Source organism: Tupaia chinensis, unplaced genomic scaffold (genome assembly GCF_000334495.1).
Source record: "Tupaia chinensis unplaced genomic scaffold, TupChi_1.0 Scaffold000082_1, whole genome shotgun sequence".
Lineage (NCBI taxonomy): Eukaryota > Metazoa > Chordata > Mammalia > Scandentia > Tupaiidae > Tupaia > Tupaia belangeri.
The window spans coordinates 138,412-158,341 of record NW_006159543.1 but is presented as its reverse complement, the minus strand read 5'-3'; the positions used below and the strand labels follow the sequence as shown (position 1 = coordinate 158,341).

The window sequence follows — 19,930 nt, the reverse complement described above, 5'->3', positions numbered from 1 at the left end:
TTGCATCCCCCATGGTGCTGGAAACACAGTAGGTGCCTAATAAAAACTTGGTAACTTAATGAGAGCCGGCGCCATTTCCTCTAGGCAGCTTCACCCATCGCAGCACAGTCTTCTCCAGTGAAGATGTGGAGTTGCAGGATCACTTAAATGTTAAGAGAGCTCAATTGCACAAGCTGATTGTTTGCTGGATCTTCAGAAAACCACTATTCTCTTTCTGTTTCTATCAAGTAGCCAGAAGATGTTTATGGAGTACTTGCTCTAAGTATAAGCTATTTGCTAAGGACAGAAATTTCTCTTAAGTACCAGGCAATCCTGAGAAAACTGAGACATACTCCTTCTCCCTGCAATGCCCAGGGGCTCTAGAGATACCACACACACTTTTTACTCACTACCCACCCACCCACAGCACCAGGATCCTCCAGCTCCATAGCACTCATTAGGAAGAGACCCAGAGAGAGACCTCAACACCAGGCCGGCTCTGGCCAAGGGCTGAGAAGAGGGAGCCAGGGCTGCACTTACTGCATCTGTTTCTCCAACTGCCACCTGCTCGGAAAATCGGACCTTCACAGGATTGGACCTCAGCTTGGCCTTCTTCGCAGCACTGATGAAGGCAGATTTGGGGGACTGGAAAAACAAGGGGCTGGTGAGTTCTCCATCCCTGGGGAAAACATGATCTTCGTCATGTCAGAATTAAGACGTCACAGTATAGGTACATTTTGCCATAGTTATTGATGAGTGAATAAATAGGTATTGATCATCTGTTAGGGTCAAGGCAATATACTAAATATTTTCCTATATGATTCGTGTGTTCTGTAAAAGCTGAGCATGAATAAAATTGGGGTAAATTTAATCCCATTAGTAATGCTGGAGGCCTAGGGGAGTTTGCAAGAATTCTTTAGTAATAACGGACATTGAGTTTGTATATATCTGTTTTTCTTAATGTGAAATACACCTAAATGGCCATTTTTTATTACATCTTAATGTAAGCACCCTGAAGGATTTACAGAAATGATCATAATCTCAGAGCTATGTCCTGGCCCTAGGAAGGAGGCTTGTAACAAATGTTATTTTAGATGTAGGAGAAAGAAGACTTAGCACTCCAAAATGATTTATCCACAATTTCTACACTATTTGGAAATAGAGATGTGAGAGATTTAACTCAGGTCTCCTAGCTTTCTAGTTCTGGGCTCTGCACCGTTTTGTTTATCTAATTCCTGAAAAAATGCCCAAAGAATCAGCCAGGCTCTCTAGTTCTTGAAAACTCTCCCACAAATTCATCAGGAAGCATGATTAACAAACACTGGAAATTAAGTATTTTCTGGGTGCTCCTTGGATTTCAACCCCCTGCCAAGCTCCATCCAGCCCAGCAGCCAGGAACTGCAGGAGTCATGCTGAAGGGCATCCATAGGTCTTTGGTGGGAAGGGTGTTTATTTGTTAGACAAACTTAGAGAAGGCCTACTACATGCCAGGCTCTGTTCTAGGAACTGAGGGATATAGAAGTGAAAAAGACACAAAACTCATTGGCCTCATGAAATGTCAATTCTAGAAAGGACAAAGAAATAATAAACATCTTTTCGGTGGTAAATAAGAACAATGAGAAAAAGTTCAGCAGAGCAAGGGACAACACAAGATAATGGATGAGTGAGAGTAGGAGTGGTGAGGGTATTATTTTAGCAGTTTTGAAATACATAATACATTATTAACTATAGTCAATATGCTGTGCAATAAATCTCAAAAATCTATTCCTTCTGTCTAACTGAAACTTTCTGCCTTTTGAACAGTATCTCCCATTATTTTCTCAGCCCAGCCTCTGCTTCTTTGAGTTCCATTGTTTTAGATTCTACATATAAGTGAGATCATGTAGCATTTGCCTTTCTGTGCCTGGTTTATTTCACTTAGCATGTCCTCATCCATGTTATCACAAATGGCAGAATTTCCATCTTCTTTTTTATGTTTTGCCATAGGGCATGTATACTCACTGGAAAGAGATAGAGAGAAAGGGAAAGCAAAAAATCACCCCTTGGGGGGCTGGCCATGTTGCAATCCCTTCCCTGTTCTCCTCTTCTTCTCTCAGGATTTTGGGCATGCACACACATCTCAGGATTTTGGGCATGCACACACACACACAACGACCAGTATGTTTTTCAAGCCGCTGTGTCTGGGACTTCAACCATGGAGTCAACCATGTGGAATCCAGTGACTTACCCCCCCACACCACCTGCTGGCTCATAAAATTTTTATTATGTATATTTGATATTTATAACATGATATGGGATACATACATAGATAAATAGAGCTTTGTAGAGATAGTACAGTTTTTATTATAGTGAAGCAGATTAATCTTTTATCTTACATTGTTATTACTTGTTTCATAACAAGAGCAGGTAAAATCTACTTATACAACAAAAATTCCTGACCCATTTTTAAAATTTAGTGTTTTTTTTTTCCAATAAACAAGTTTGTTCCCTTGTGGGGGTGGGGTGTAGTTTTATTAGCTGCCATGTCTGGGACTGGAAATGTGCGGCCAACCATATGGGATCTAGCTGCCTTAACCGTCACACCACTGCTAGCCTCTCATTTATTTAAGCCTTGGTCTTTATTATTTCTTTCCTCCTACTACTTTTAGGTTTAGTTTGTTCTTACTTTTCCAGCTCCTTGAAGTACATCATTGGTTATTTGAAATCTTTCTAGTTTTTTGATGAAAGCATTCCTTGCTATAAAATGCCCTCTTGGTGTTGCTTTTGCTGTATCCTGTAGGTTTTGGTAGGTTTTGGTTTCATTTTTATTTGTTTCAAGAAATTTTAAATTTCATTCCTAATTGCTTCATTGAATCAGTGGCCATTCAAGATCATGTCATTTAACATGCATGTTTTTGTCCATGAACTTTCCAAAGTTCCTGTTTTTTATTTTCAGTTTCATTCCACTGTGATCAGAAAAGGCACTTGATGTGATCTTGATTTCTCTCTCTTGTTTTGAGAGAGATTTTTGCTATAGGGTGCGTGTGCTCTCCAGAGAGGCAGAGAGACAGAAAGTGAGAAATTACCCCCCAGGGGGATGGCTACGCTACAATCCCTTTTCCTTCATTCTCCTCTTGGGATCTTGGACACATGCACAAACATGCCTGGCATGAGCCGCAAGCCACCAGGTCCGAGACTCAAACTGTGATTGAATACGTGAGAGTCCAGTGACATAACCGTTATGCCATCTGCTGGGCCTGCTATGATTTTTATTTTTTAAAAAAATTTTTCAGACTTGTTTTGTGGCCTATGGTCTAACCTGGAGAATGTTCTCTGTGCTGATCAGAAGAGTATATATTCTGCATCTGTTGGATAAAGTGTTTTGGAGGTGTCTGTTAAGATTCATTTGGCCTATAGTGTTCTCCAATGATTCTTTGTTGATTTTCTCTTCAACGCTCAGATTTTGGTGTTAAAGTCCACAACTATTAACTGTATTGAAGTCTATCTCTCTCTTTAGATCTAATACTTGCTTTATAATTTTGGGTGCTTTGGTGTTGAGTGCATATATATTTACCAATGTTATATACACTTGATGAATTGATTCTTACTATATGACATTTTTTGTCTCTCTTTTGAAAAAGTTTATCCATTTGTTTCTTTGATGAGAGAGAGAAACAGAGAGAGGACAGATAATCACCCCCAATAGGGTCCCTACACCATGACCCACCTCTAGGTTCAGCCAGCCTAGATCATGGGTACATGTACATACCTAGCATGTACAGGGAGATGTGAACACTTGACCTTTCCACATGGGTACAGCACTGCAAACTGTTGTATTACTACTGTGCCACCAGCTGGCTCTGTCTCTTTTTACATGTTTTAATTTTTTTTTAAAGGATTTTGCCCTAGGGTGCCTGTGCTTGCCAGAGAGACACAGGGAGGGAAAGTGAGAAATCATCCCCCCGCTCCCTCAGGGGATGACACTGCAATCCCTTCTCCATTCTCCTCTTGGGATTTTGGGCATGCACACACATGTGCCTGACATGAGTCTCAAGTCACCAGGTCTGGGACTCTAACTGTGGTTGGCCATGTGGGAATACAACACTTTTACCACTCCTGGTGGTCCCCTCTTTTTACAGTGTTTTTACTTAAAGTCTATTTTATCTGATATAAGTATGCCAACTCCTGCTCACTTTTGTTTTCTGTTTGAATGGAGTATCTTTTTCCATTCTCTCACTTTGTGTATGTCTTTACCAGTGAAGTGAGTTTTGTACAAGCAACCTCTAGTTGGGTCTTATTTTTGTTTTTAATACATTCGGCCAGTCTATTTCTCTTAATTTAATAATTTTATTCATTTATATTCAACGTTATTTTTTTTTAAAGTTTATTCATTTATTTCTTCCATGTGCATGAGAGAGATGGACAGACATACAGACAGGCAGCACTCCCAACAGAGTCTTAACACTGTGATCTACTCCAGCCTCAGCCAGTTCTGGATCGTGGGCACTCACCTGACATACTCAGGAATCCTGACATAAACCTGGAATCTTCCCATGTGGGTTAGCTTCTCATTTTACCACTGCACTACCATCAGGCCCAAGGTTATTATTGATAGGTAAGGACTTACTCCTGTCATTTTATTCATTGTGTTCTGGTTGTTCTATATTTCCTTAGTTCTTTTCTCTCTGCTTATCTCTGTGGTGCGATTTTTTTTTTCTAGTTGTTTAGGTTTTATTCCTTTTTCTTTCTCATCTGTATATTCACCCTACTGGTGGGTTTTATACTTTCATATGTTTTCATAATGGTAGTTATTGTCCTTTTGCTTCCAGATGTAGAAATTCCTTAAACATTTCTTCTAAAGCTGGTCTAGTGAAGATAATTCCCATTTTGCTTGTCGGAGAAAGATTTCATTTCTCTTTTATTTCTGAAGGATAGCTTTGTTTGATAGAGTAGTAGTCTTTTTTTTTTTTTGGAGAGGTTTTCGCTATAGGGAGCGGGCGCTTGCCAGACAGACAGAGAGAGACATAGAGACAGAAAGTGAGAAATCACCCCCAGGGGGGATGGCCACGCTGTAATCCCTTCTCCTCCATTCTCCTCTCGGGATCTTTGGCACGCATGCACACGTGTCTGACATGAGTTTTAAGCCACCAGGTCCAGGACGCGAACTGCAGTCGACTACGTGGGAGTCCAGCAACATAGCCTTTACGCTAACTGCTGGTTCCCATATAGTTTTATTCTTCCCTGGAAGTTCTTTTTTTTTTTTTTTTTCCTTTCAGCACTTTTAATGTATCATCCCATTCTCTTCTGGCATGTAAGCTTGCTGTTTAAAAATTCGATGTTAGTTTAATGAGGATATCCTTATATATATCTTGCTTTTCTTTTCCTGTTTTAAGAATTCTATCTTTGTCCTTCGATAGTTTGATTATCATGTACCTTGGGGAAGATTTTTTTCTGGATGAATTTGTTTGGAAATCTTTTGAATCTCCTGAATCTGGAAGTCCATATCTCTCCCAAGATTTGGGACTTTTTGGCTATTTCATGAATTTCTTTTCTTTCTTTCTTTCTTTTTTTAAAATTTTTTGGTCAAAGGCAATTTAATTGCCAGAGGGCATGTGCACTCACCAGAGACAGACAGACAGACACACACACACACACACACACACACACACACAGAAAACACACACACACACAGAAAAAGCACCCCGCCCCCAATGAGGCATAGTCATACTGCAATCCCTTCTCCTTCATTTATATATTCTGTCAGGACTTGGGGCATGTATACACATGTGCCCAGTGTATTTCTTAAGTCACTGGAGCTGGGACTAGAACTATGGTCAGCCATATGGGATCTAGCTCCCATACCACTGGTCTATGGGACTGGCCCCATGAAATTATTTTTCTATGCTTCTTCTCATTTCTTCTTCTGGGACTCTCATAATGTAAATATTTTGTTCACTTAATGTTTTCCCATAGGTCCTATAGGCTTTCTTTATTCTTTTTATTCTTTTCTCTCTCTTGGTTATTTCACAAGGCCTGTCTTCAAGTTCTGAAATTCTTCTCCTTGATCAAGTCTGTTTTTGAAGCTTTTATGTCTCTTATTGAATTTAACTCTAAGATTTGTTGAGTTCTTTTTAATCTCTATTTAGTTGTTGAATTTTTCATTCAGATCATGTATTGCTTTCATTATTGCATTGAATGGTCTATCTGTATTCTGTTGTATCTCACTGAGTTTCCTTTTGATCAGTATTTTAAATTCCTTTTCAAGCATTTTGTAAATTTCCTTCTCTGTGGGGTCTGTTGCTAGAAAATTATTGTGTTCCTTTGGGGCAAACATGTTACCTTGCTTTTATGTTTCCTGTGTCTTTACATTGATATTTGTGCATCTATCTGATGGAATAGGTGACTCTAGCAATTTTATAGGATGACTTTTTTGGTGAAAGACTTTCTTATGTAGAGGGATCCTTGGATGTTAGCTGGATAGGGTATATTGCCTTTGGTTCCAGGCAGGCATGGTAGTGTAGCTTCTTCAGCTGTAATCACCATCAGCAATGCCTGCAAGTTCCTTAGTGGTGTAGCTGCAGTGGTTTGTGGGGCTGACCTGCCAGTTAGAACCAGCTTTTCTAAAGGCGGGGCATGTTTGTGTGTGGGCTGAGGTACTATGACACTTTCAAGTGTGGTATTTGGCAGAAGGTGGGTTGCCCAGCTGTTTCCAGGGGCCATGGATGAGTGGGGCCACTCCTGCAGCTCCCTGCACAGTGCATGCCTATCGACAGGGTTGATTGCTTGGCTGCTCCCATTAGACATGGGGGTGGAGTGGGGCCACTCAACATGGTGTGTGACTGTGGTTGAGGTTGCTTGCCCAGTTGCTCTTGCAAGATGCAAGGGTGGAGGCTGCTCGTTATAGCATACAACTATAGGCTGTCCTTTTGCTTCCAGATGTAGAACTTCCTTAAACATTTCTTCTAAAGCTGGTCTGCCCTCATGGTATATGGGAGTGGGGTGTGTGTGGGAGATGAGTGTGGCAGATTGTGGGTGCGGGTCACTCACATGGCTGCTTCCCCAGGACGTGGATGGAGGAGAGGCAAGGTCACTCCAGTGGCTCCCTATACAAGTGACTCAGGGCCTGTGAAGGCTGCAGGATTCCCCTGTTGTAAATACTTCAGGTGTCTGAGGTGTTAATGCAGACTGCTAGTCATCTCTTGCTTACATCTTCCATGACAAAAAGTCTTCCCAAGTTCCAAGCCCATCTTGACTTCATGAGACAGGGTGACAGATGAAGGATGCTTTGCTCCCCACTTTGGAAGGCCATCCTGAGTCTCTGTGTTCTGCAGCATTTCTACAGCATTCCCACTATACTCCAATGCTCTCCTTCAAACACTCCAGCTGAATATCAGCAGCTTATTCTCTGTTTTGTTCCTTTCCTGTGGGAGGGAAGCATGTTAGGCACCTCTAGTCAGCCATCTTCCTGGAATTCTCCTTCTTTTTTAAGGCTGAATAGTATTCTGTTGTGTAAATAGACCATATTTTTTTTATTAATTCATCTATTGATAGACACTTAGGTTGATTTCATATCCTGGCTGTTGTAAACAGTACTACAATGAACACAGGATTGCAGGTATCTCTTCTACATATAAGTTTTGATTCGTTTGAATAGCTACTATGAAGTGGGATTGTGGGTGTGCTATTTTAGATAAGATGGTCAGAAAAGACCTCTCTGAGGTGGTGACATTTAAGTAGAGACCTGAGAGAAGTGAGGGAGACACAGACAGGCTATTTGGAGAAAAGGTTTTCTGGGCAGAAAGAATAGTAAGATCTTGAGGTGGGCATAAGATTGAGGTGTTTAAGGATCAGCAAAGAAACCCAATGTGGCTGAAATGGAGTGATGGAAGGAAGAGTGGGATATTATTTTCTCAGAGAGGTATCAGGGGGTTGGGTCATGGAAGGTCTTGTATACCATGGTGAGAAGTTTGGATCTCACTCCACTAGGGGGTTTTGAGTAGACAGGATCTGGCATGCACTAAGGATACCTCTGGTGGGTGTGTGAAAAACAGAGTATAGGGGGGACCAGCAGTTAGCATAATGGCTATGTCGCTGGACTCCCACGTAGTCGACCGCAGTTCACGTCCCTGACCCAGTGGCTTAAAACTCACGCCAGGCACGTGTGTGTGTGTGTCCAAGATGCCGAGAGGAGAATGGAGGAGAAGGGATTGCAGCATGGCCATCCTACCTGAGGGGTGATTTCTTGCTTTCTGTCTCTCTGTCTCTGTCTGGTGAGCACATGTGCCCTATAGCAAAACAAACAAACAAACAAACAAACAAAAACAAACAAAAAACACAAACCAAAAAAAAAAGAAGAAATAGAGTATAGGAGGGCAATGACAAGAGTAGGAAGACCTGTTAAAGTCTATAACTGTAATAATATAGTTAAAATATAAAGGAAGCTTGGGCCAGGATGACAATAATGGAGATGGTGAAATGTGAATGATTTGTGGATATATTTTAAAGTCTTAACCATGATGATATATTGACAAATTAAATACGGAGAGTGAAAAAAAAAAGAGAGGAATCAACTGGAAGAATGGAGATACCACTTACTGAGATGAGGCAGAGTAGGGGACAAATCAGGTTTGGGCTACTTCAGACCACCTTCCCACAGGTCTTACAGTGGAGCCTATGAGTCCTACAATCAGTGATTTCTTTATGTTAGGGTCCTGAAGGCCTTTTCCAGCTGGGAAGGCAATATATTAAGCTCTTATGTGCCATTTATGCTGCTGTTGAGATTCATTTACCATACCAGCCACAGGAGGGCAGGGCCTTAAGATAAAGACACACAGGAAACAAATCTTTTTGCCTTATCATGTCTTGGGCCCTCGTCCCAGCTGTGTTCTCTGTTGGAGCCTGCAAGCTTATTCTCCACAGATGACAGATTGCAAAAATCTACCTGCTTCACCTGAGACCAACAGGACCTCAAGTAGTGGGTCTTGGTCCTGGATGCACAGTGGAAACATTAGGGAAATATTTAAAAACCTCAAGGTTCAAGCCCTACCTCAGACCAATCACATAAGAATTTCTATGGGTGGGGCCAGAGCATTGATATTTTTTTAAAGCGTCCCATGATTTCAAAGTGAAGTCAAGATCAAAAACCACGAAGTTAAAGGAACCTTAAGAATCTGGAGTCACAGAGGCAATTTGTTGGCAGCAGAAAATACAACACAACAAAATCTAGGGCTGGAGATCATTGTAAGAAAGTGATTACTGTATTGATTGTTCATAGAGTCAATAAATGCCTTTCTTTGTTGCACAGTGTGATGCTCAAATCTTGGGTGGGGGCTGCAGGCTGAGGCAGGGACAAAAGAAAGGGAAAACACAGAAAGATCTGCAGTGATGCTCAGACAGCTCTGCTCAACTCTATTTCCACAGTCATCAAAATTTCTATTGAGGAACCACCAACACAAGACAGGTAGAATCTCCACTCTGATAGTCACCCTCTTCCTTCTCTGTGATCATCTGCTGTCAGATGCCTCAATGGCAATGTGGAACAAGGCCATTGGAGATCTGAATGGGTTCTGCAGTACACCTTCCATTTCTCTATGTGAAACAGAGGCTCTGGAAAAGGATAAAATTTATCCCAAGTATCAAAATAACATAACCCAGATGTCCTGACCCTTAGATTAGTGACTGCTCCCCCACAGCAGGCGGAAGCTGGGAGTCCACTTCTGATCTTTCATCCCCTGGTTCTGGTGCTACCTTGGTCCTACTTAAATGGTCAAACAAATGAAGCAGAACCCCAACTGGTATCCTATTATGTATTTGCCCATGGTGGAGGGGATGGCATCCTTGCAATTCCTACAAAAAAAAAAAACACAAGATTAGATCCTGTCCTAGAGACTTTTTGTTTGTCCCACTACAGATAAAAGATTCAGATATGTACAGGAGCAAAAACACAAAGAAAGAAGTGGAATTTCCAATATTTTCAGTGACTATAACCATTTCTGGCTATCTGTTTCAGAGCTATTTTCAGCTTGTTTATGTCTCATTCCTCATTGACCCTTGTCCTGTTGGTCTCTAAGACTTCATCCTGTTCTCAGTCCTCAGCCTCACTGATGGTGACTCACGCACTGCCAGCTGGTCTCTGTTAGATGTTATAGAGTCATGGCTAGCTTTATGCTTAGACACAGGTGAGACTGCCTTGCTGGGTGATAGAAGGAAGCTCACAAAGCTCTCCCTGTCCCAAAGCATCTTCATAGCTCAGCTGTGGGGTCTGACGTTCTTAATACTAGGGGCAGTCCTTTGAATTAAAATATTGAGAATTGGGAAGGCCCTGGTCAAAAATGCAAGTGTGATTCCAAGAAGAGGCATAAACATACTTCAGGGCCAACAAGTTACAGACCTGCAATGTCATCTGTTTTATTTTTTTTTTAAATCTTCATTGGAACATAGCCATGATCTTCATTTATGTATTCCCTAAGGATGCTTTTGTGCTACCATATATGACCTGTGATGCCTAAAATATTTACTATATGAGTCTTCACAGAAAAATGTTTGCTGCTGGGTCAAGTGGTGTGGTGGTTAAGGCAGCTACATCCAACATGGCCAATGGCACAGTTCAAGTCCCAGACTCAGTGGCTTGAAAAACACACTAGGCATGTGTGTTATGCGTGCCCCCAAATCCCAAAAGAATAATGGAAGAAAAAGGATTATGGTATAGTCATCCCCATGGGGGGTGCTTTCTCACTCCCCGCCCCCTGTCTCTCTCTGATGAGCACATGCACTATATAGCAAATAAAATAAATAAATAAAAAGGAAAAAATTTTCTGACCTCTACACTAACTCATTAGCATGCACTAATCAACTTTTTCTAAAATTTGTCTTATTAAAACACAGATGGCCTAGGTTCACACTAAACTTAAAAAGTCAGAATCTTGGGGAGAGCGAGGCCCAGGAATCTTTATAATCGAAACTGCCCTAACTCATTAAGCACAGATTAATTGAGTACTAAAGCTGGGACATCTGAGCTCTTTACTGACCCTATTTTTTCTCTAAGCATATGGGAGTCTCATTTTGCAACAGGCACCCTTACTGACTAAAATGAATTTTGGCTTGAAACACAGGACTAGAATTGCTAAGTACCTCTGGGGCTACTACAAGCCCCTCAAAGCAAATATGAAGCCAGCAGCTAGGTGGAATAAGGAATAGAAGAGAGCCAATCTCTCCCTCAGGGCCAAATTCAGCAGCTGGTGATTCTTTCACAATTTTTTAATTTGGTGGCTCTATTAGTACAGATTTCAGGGTTGTGATCACTCATATCTTGACCAAAGTCAGGTGTATGGCCAAATATTTTCAAGTAAGATAGGGTCTCACTTTGGTAATTGTCAAAAGGATGGAGCTCAGGGTCCTGAAGCTTTGACTGCTTCCTGAATGCCCTTTCCCTAGCTCACTGTCTTTGGTACCTGAGCCTATGTATAATAAATTCCCATAGTAACCACTGTGGAAGCCTAGGTCAATGGAGAACCATCTTGGTTTCACCACATCAATGATAAGGAAACCAGGAATTCTTCCTTCCTGCACTCAGGATTGCCTAGAAGTTAGCATGTCCTCTCTCTAACTTCCAAGCTACCTCCCAACCCCCACCAAACCACACTTGACTCTCTAATTTCATTTTATCATTTATGTCCAATATAATTTTCAATTTCATTTCATGGTTCTTCCCACAGTTCCCTGAACACACTGGGCTTTAAGCCACTTCTGTAACTGCCTCATGTTGTATTCTCATCTCCCATCCTATGGGACCCCCAGGGTCATCTGTTCTTTACAGTCCACCTCAAATTCTACCTTTGTCCTGAATCCTTTCCCAACTCCTCTATATCCCTTCCTAAATTCCCTGTAGTACTCTTGTTAATCCACATGGTCATAGCTCATCGCCCTAACCAGCTTGTACAAGAGATGATATTTTATAATATTATTTAGCCCTTAGCACCAAGCACACAGTAGGCTCAGCATAAAATAGATCAGTTTATTATTAAGATTTAATAATGATGTAGCATATTAATTTACTACCACAAACACTATACCTCAAAAAGTTGTGGAAAACCAGTTATTCTGCAGGTTTTCATTATTTTGACTTTTAATTTTTTTTTCTCTGGGCAGGTGGCTCCAGGGTGAGGGGATTCAGGCTCTTTGAGAAGAAGCTAAGTTTTCAGAACCAGAAATCTAGAATTTCATTTGAAGAAACTGTGTTTGCTTTACTAAGGTCATAACTCAGTATTTTACTTATTTTAAGTATTTACTGACGACCTACCATATGCCATAGCCTAAGGTATCAAGATGAATGAATATGGGACCAGCAGTTAGCGTAATGGCTATGTCACTGGACTCCCATGTAGTCGACCGCGGTTCGTGTCCTGGACCCAGTGGTTTAAAACTCACGCTGGGCATGTGTGCGCGCGTGCCCAGGATCCCGAGAGGAGAATGGAGGAGAAGGGACTGTGGCATGGCCGTCCACCCTGGGGTGGGTGATTTCTCACTTTCTGTCTCTATGTCTCTGTCTGTCTGTCTGGCAAGCGCATGTGCCCTATAGCAAAAACCTCTAAAAAAAAAAAGATGAATGAATATTCAGTCATTCAAAGATTAAGGAACACCTATCTATGCAGTATGGTTTGAGGGTCTCCATGACACCCCCCGAAAAAATAATCCCTAATGGTCTGCCATGTTACTCTGTCACATATCACCCAAAAGAAACTACATATCAGAACCAATTTGGGAAGTCTTTTCAAAAAATATCAGGACCCTTTCCTCAGAGCTTCTAATTCAATGTGTCAGGGCTAGAAGCCTGTGTATCAATATATCTTTTTTTTTTTGAGAGGTTTTTTCTTTTTTTCACTATAGGGCACGTGCACTCGCCAGACAGACAGAGAGAGACATAGAGACAGAAAGCGAGAAATCACCCCCCAGGGGGGATGGTCACGCCGCAATCCCTTCTCCTCCATTCTCCTCCCGGGATCCTGGGCATGCACGCACACGCGCCCGGCGTGAGTTTTAAGCCACCGGGTCCGGGACACGAACCGCGGTCGACTACGTGGGAGTCCAGCGACATAGCCATTACGCTAACTGCTGGTTCCCAATATATCTTTTTATTCATGATAGAGAACACATATGCATGCATGAGAGAGAGAGAGAAAGAGATTGAGAGAGATCCATGGTAGGATTTCTTCACACAGCAATCTCCTTCTCCCAGCCCTCCATCTTGTCAGGATCATAGGCATAGTATATTTCAAGACAACCAGTACAGGAACCTGAATCCCTGGTTGGCTATGTGACTTCCAGTGCTGCTGTTCAGTATGCTACCAATTGTACCACGAGGCCAGGACCTGAATATCAGTATTTTTCAGTTTCTCAGGTATCTTTAATGTATAGCCAAGGTCAAGAGCCATTACCAGCCACAACATGTAGAAGCTAGAAAGAGCTTTAAAGATTGTCTGGTTCAGTGTTTCCTAAATTGTACTAATTATCAGAATCACTTGAGAGTCTTATTACAAATACAGATTCCAGGGCCATATCCTGGGCCTATTTGGAAGGAAATTATCTACAGATTCCAGGGCCATATCCTGGGCCTATTGGGAAGGAGATGATTTTCTGGAAGGAGTTGTAATCAAGTTTTAACCTGAAAAAAGTTTATTAAGATGTAGCAGTTTCCTTGCGTCCATGAGCCAAGTGTCTGCTGAGGACACAGTACTATTTTCTGTGGTGCAGAAGGTATAATATTGAACATACACTTCACTGTGGCTTGAAAAGATTTTTCCTTAGTCGAGTCTTATTATTTGCAGTATCTATGTTCTACATAGTTGCTAGGAACACTGAATTAATTAATACTGAAGTACTGCTTAAATATTTCACATAGATTATAATCTTTAATCCTAAAATCAATTCATCCTGGTAAAGTCTATTTTTTTTTTATTTAAATTAAGACATGTCCACTGACTGGAGAGAGAGAGTGAGAGAAAGAGAGAGAGAGAGAGAGAGAGCGAGAGAGCTCCTTGAGGGGAGATGACCTTACCGCAATCCCTTCTCCTCCATTCTCCTCTCAGGATTTTGGGAACAGACACACAGACACACACACACACACACACACACACACACACACGTGCCCAGCATTTTTTTTTTCATGTCGCCGGGTCTGGGACTTGAACTATGCAGTCGGCCATGTGGGACCCAACTGCCTTAAGCACCATGCTACCTGGTTGGCCCAGTAGATCCTATTTTCTTTATTCCACAAGAAGAAGATGAGGCTCACAAGTGTGAAGTGACTTGTCTGAGGCTCTTCCACCCATAGGTGTTAGAGTCAGAATTCAACCTCCCTCCAACTGGCCCTAGAGCTGAGTATTTTGCACTATTCTGCTCTAAACCTAAGCATCTCCATCCTCTGCTCATTTCTGTGTGAGAGCTGACACAAGAAGGCAGAACGTCACCTTGTTTGATCTCAGCTGGAATGTCTGCACGAGGTAACTAAAAATGTTCATGCTCTGCGCATGTCTGCAAATGCCCAGGAAAGTATCACGATGATTGATTTGGGGGATTACAAATAAATTTTAGGGAGGAGACAAATTTGCAAACACAGAATCTGCAAATAAGTATGAACATTCACGCAAGACTGACATTCAGTCAGGATGCACTGGTTCAGCCATAAAAATCTTGGTCATAAAATGTTCAGGGATTCTTTCAAATTCATTGGTAAGTAGCCAGTGCCAGAAGCTTCCTGGATACCACATGACTTTTCCCTTGGGACCTCTTTACAAAATGTAGATCAAATAAAGGGTTAACACCTGGCACAAACCAAGTATCTGCTCTGGTGCTATTACTGGCATATATTCTGATTGATTGGCCCTTACTGTACAGGTTATTAAATGTTTTGATTATCTTGCCTGTATGTGCTCATCCACCTCTATGCTCCAAGGGTTTAGAAAGCACAAGGCTAAGAACTAGAATGTAAACTCCGTGAGGGCAGAAACCATTTCTGTCATGTATACTGCTATATTTTCAGGTTGTAAGAGTGCCCAGAATAGCAGATATCCAGTAAATGCATAATTAATGAATGAACCAATTGGAAACTTTCATTGAGGTTAGTCAGGCCAAGTTGTTTGGAAGACATGAGTATCAAGCCAGGTCTAAAAGGAACAGACATGAGCCAGCTGTGGTGGTGCCATGGTAACACAATGCTTCTTGATACTGAGACCATATGGGAAATTTTCTGGTTCATATCCCTGTGCACTCCCAGTGCATGTGTGCCCATGACCTAGGCTTGGTGAAGGCCAGGAGTGGATCACAGTATAAAGAACCCTGTTGAGGGTGACCCATATCCCTTTCTCATGAAAGAAATAAATGAATAATCTTTTTTCATGAAAAGAAACAGTCATGTATCAGAAAAGATGTGAAATAGTACAAAGATGAAAGTTGCTGGGCAGTAAGACCTAAGAAATGTACAATTGTGGAAAAGGAGAGCAACCCGGCCACAACAAAGGGGCCATGTGATAAGACATGTGGAGACATCTGAATTGAAGCAGGCATGCTGCAGGCACTGGGATGGGAAAGTTGGGATGCAAATGGAGGTGTTAGGCTCTTCATTCTGCACCTAAGTTTGGACACTTGAGTTTAGTTCAGGTTGCTTTGATGGATGGTGGCTGGGTGCCTTTGATTCCTTTAATATTTATTAGTGCCCACTCAGTGCCCGGTGTTGTTTCAGATGCCAGGGATATAGCAATAACAAAATACAGGACCCTACTCCCACAAAGCTGATATTCTAATAAGGGAGATAGATAATAAACATATTAATATTTCATGGGAATGTAAAATGGTACAACCACTCTGGGAAATAGTTTGGCAGTTTCTTAATAAACTAAACATACACTTACTATATGACCCAGTAATTGTACTCTTGGGCATTTATTCCAGAAAAATGAAAATTTATGCTCACAAAAAAACTGTATATAATGGTTTATAGCAGCCTTATTCATAATAGCTCCAAACTGGAAACAACCCAGGTGCTCTCCAATGGGTAGATGATTAAACGAAGTGTGGTGCATCCATATCATGGAATATTACTCAGCAATAAAAAGAAACAAAATATGCCACAAGTTGAATGAATCTCAAGGGTATTATGCTGAGTGAAAAGCCAATTCCAGGGAACCAGCAGTTGGCGTAATGGCTATGTCGCTGGACTCCCACGTAGTCGACTGCGGTTCGTGTCCCAGACCTGGTGGCTTAAAACTCACGCCGGGCGCGTGTGCATGCGTGCCCAAGATCCCGAGAGGAGAATGGAGGAGAAGGGATTGCGGCGTGACCATCCCCCCTGGGGGGTGATTTCTCGCTTTCTGTCTCTATGTCTCTCTCTGTCTGTCTGGCGAGCGCACGCGTCCTACAGTGAAAATCTCTCCAAAAAAAAAATAAAAAAGCCAATTCCAAAAGGTTACATATTATATTATTCCATTTCTGTAATATTCTTAAAATGATAAAGCTATAGAAATGGAGAAGATTATTGGTTGACAGGGATTGGGGGCAGGTGGGGGCAGGTAGGTGTGACTTTAAATAAAGCAATACAAGGGATCCTTTTCATAATGGGCTTCTCCAATACAATACCTTGACTGTGTTGGTGGATGCATAAATCCTGAGAGAAATTCATATTGAACTATATATTCACATTGTATTAGTGTTGATTTCCTGGTTTGGGTATTTCACTATAGTCATACAAGAGCAACCATTGAGAGAAACAATGTAAAGGGTACACAGGATGTGTCTGCATTAGCTTTACAACTTCCTGTGACTCTATAATTACTTCAAAAGAGAAAGTTAAAAATATATAATATTTTAGCTCTGATGAAAAAGTTGTATAAGGAGACAGCGATAGGCATCTGTTGTCTTAGAAAGTGTAGTTAAAGAAAGTTTCTGCAAGGAGGTGACATTGAGGAGATATGATTAGCAAAGCGATCCAATCCAAAATGGGTCTCTGATCAGAATAGTAAATTCTAACCATACATAAAACACGTTTTTGGGGGAAAACTAGTGGCCATTTTCAAGACAGGAGATTGGGGGTTAGAAACTGTGCATTTGCCCACTAGGCAACTGCACATATGTAGTAAATTGAGGGGAGGGGATTATTGGTGATACCCATGGAGGGGCAATGCTTGCCTGCATTGAGACAGAGAACTACAACTGAGAAGGGCCTATGTACCTGAGAGCATTATATGTGTATGTAGGTGTGGGTGAGTACATTCATATGTGAATGATGTGTTATGAATATATGTGTGTGAGTGTGTGTATGTGTGATCATGTGTGGGAGCGTGAATATATGTGTATGGGAAACCCTGCCCCATCCTTCAAAGCCCAGCTCAGGTGCAGCCCCCTCCAGAGAGCCTCTCCTGACTTCATGTCTTCCACCCCAATAGATGTGATCTCTCCTGTGGCTATGGGTTGGAGTGGGACATCAGTGCTGGGGTGCAACTCTGGAAGAGAGAGGCCTAGAGATTTTTCCTTTTAATTAATTCTAGTGACTATTAATCAGGCATGTTTAGGCAACATTGTTTTATTTCAAACCTCTCTATTTACAGATGAGGAAACAGGTTCAGAAAAGGGAACCAACTCACCCGAGGTCACACAGCCAGTTAGTGACTCTGCCGGGACAAAAACAAACCTGTTTGTTCAACTGTACCTCTGAGCAACTTTATATAAAATTCCACATATATGGTGCTGGGTGTCATATATTGTTGATCACTTAGTAAATACTTGTACATATGAATGAATGAATGAATGAATAAATGAATAAGATTAGCATCCACCATCTGCTGAAACTTTATGGGAATTGGATGCAGGACAGGTAAAATTTGGGGGAGACCACAGGACAGAACATAGTATTATACAGCCCTTAAAAATCTTCAGCCTTTTGGCCAAGAGTAGTGCAATGCTCTGCAAAGCTGAAGCCATGTAGGAAGGCCCTGAGTTTTTGAACCCTGCCCCATCCTTCAAAGCCCAGCTCAGGTGCAGCCCCCTCCAGAGAGCCTCTCCTGACTTCATGTCTTCCACCCCAATAGATGTGATCTCTCCTGTGGCTATGGGTTGGAGTGGGACATCAGTGCTGGGGTGCAACTCTGGAAGAGAGAGGCCTAGAGATTTTTCCTTTTAATTAATTCTAGTGACTATTAATCAGGCATGTTTAGGCAACATTGTTTTATTTCAAACCTCTCTATTTACAGATGAGGAAACAGGTTCAGAAAAGGGAACCAACTCACCCGAGGTCACACAGCCAGTTAGTGACTCTGCCGGGACAAAAACAAACCTGTTTGTTCAACTGTACCTCTGAGCAACTTTATATAAAATTCCACATATATGGTGCTGGGTGTCATATATTGTTGATCACTTAGTAAATACTTGTACATATGAATGAATGAATGAATGAATAAATGAATAAGATTAGCATCCACCATCTGCTGAAACTTTATGGGAATTGGATGCAGGACAGGTAAAATTTGGGGGAGACCACAGGACAGAACATAGTATTATACAGCCCTTAAAAATCTTCAGCCTTTTGGCCAAGAGTAGTGCAATGCTCTGCAAAGCTGAAGCCATGTAGGAAGGCCCTGAGTTTTTGTCCTGAGGTCTCCATGTGCATGCCTGTGGTCTTGGCTGGCTAAGGCTAGGGGATAGGTGGATAATAGTATGAACACCATGTTGGCTCACTGTCTCTCACTCTCTCTCTCCCCTTCCCTCAGAAGAAACGAATAAATAAGGTTTTAAAAATCTTCTTTTTCTCCTTTAGCCTTGTACATGAGTGTGGACATGATGTTCAGAAGGTAGTTTTTAAGTTCAGTCCTAAATCCTTGGCTGACAGTATGTTGGTCCTAGTCTCTGACCCTCCTACCATTGCTGCTGCATTTCAATCTGGAATCACCTCTTCTCAGTTAGCAGGCAGGGCAGATGGCAAAGAGGCCCACTCACCTGATGAGTGTGCAGAACTGTAAGAACGATGACTTCCTTAGCGTTCCTACAGAGAAAAAAAGGGAACAGGAGAGTAGTGTATCATGTACTAGAGTATTCATCTAGTACAAGAAGCAACACCAGAATATCCCCCTGGGCTGCATTTAGGTATATGGATTAGGACAGAGGGCAATAAGGTATCTGCATGGATGGTTCGCCTCCCATCATTTGTGGAGGTCGACACAAACCATCCATACTGGTTTACACAGGCATCTGAAGATGGTATTACCATTACCTCTGGGGCTGTCATTTTTCAGGTCTTCTTTTTATATTCCTTTTCACATTCTCTCGGTAGAAATCCCCAAACCTGAGGAGCAATTTTAAATGTAGACAAGAAAATTCTCAAGGAAAACGAAAGGCTTGAATTATGGAACTCAAAAGGCACACAGTCAGAGTCCTGGGAACCATGAACAGTGATTATTGGCAATTTGATATTTAAGGAAGAGGGGCAATTCAAAGGAAGAACCCAAAGGAGGTCATTTGGTCATCATGACTCATACTCAGCAGATTTGTTTTAATTGAGGGACCGAAAAATGAGAGCCAGGGAGCAACAGATGGAAGCCAAGACTCTCCAGATAGCAAATATTCAAAAGGATGAAGAATTTGAAACTCTTCTGCCAAGAATCATGCCAATGATCAAAGAGACTGTGAGGTATGGAAATTCTCTCCCAGGAATACATAATCCTTTAAAAGAACTAAAAGAAATGGAAATAGTTTGCCTCAAAGGAGCTTTCCCTCTCCTTGTTGGCCTTTTTCAAATGTTTATGGGAACAAAGGCATTCAAGAAGTGGAGTCAAGATGTCCTTGATTCCGGGTAGTCAAGAACTACCAAGGCAGGATGCTCAAGGACTTTGAACATTTCCCACATTTGGTGAGACAAATGTGAGACAAAATCAGGGATGAAACAGCTCCAGGATCTTGGGAGTTCCCAGGAGAAGTAAGCAGTTGTATG

The 19,930-nt window shown here is 41.7% G+C and overlaps 1 protein-coding gene across 1 annotated transcript in view; it reads right to left on the bottom strand.

Annotated features, from left to right (window-relative positions):
* FRMPD3 (FERM and PDZ domain containing 3) overlaps window positions 1-19,930 on the bottom strand; it is an 84,565-nt gene that overhangs the window by 58,554 nt on the left and 6,081 nt on the right. Inside the window, 2 exon segments of the mRNA XM_027769686.1 lie at window positions 520-624; window positions 18,940-18,985. Of these exon segments, the coding sequence (XP_027625487.1) occupies window positions 520-624; window positions 18,940-18,985 (151 nt within the window).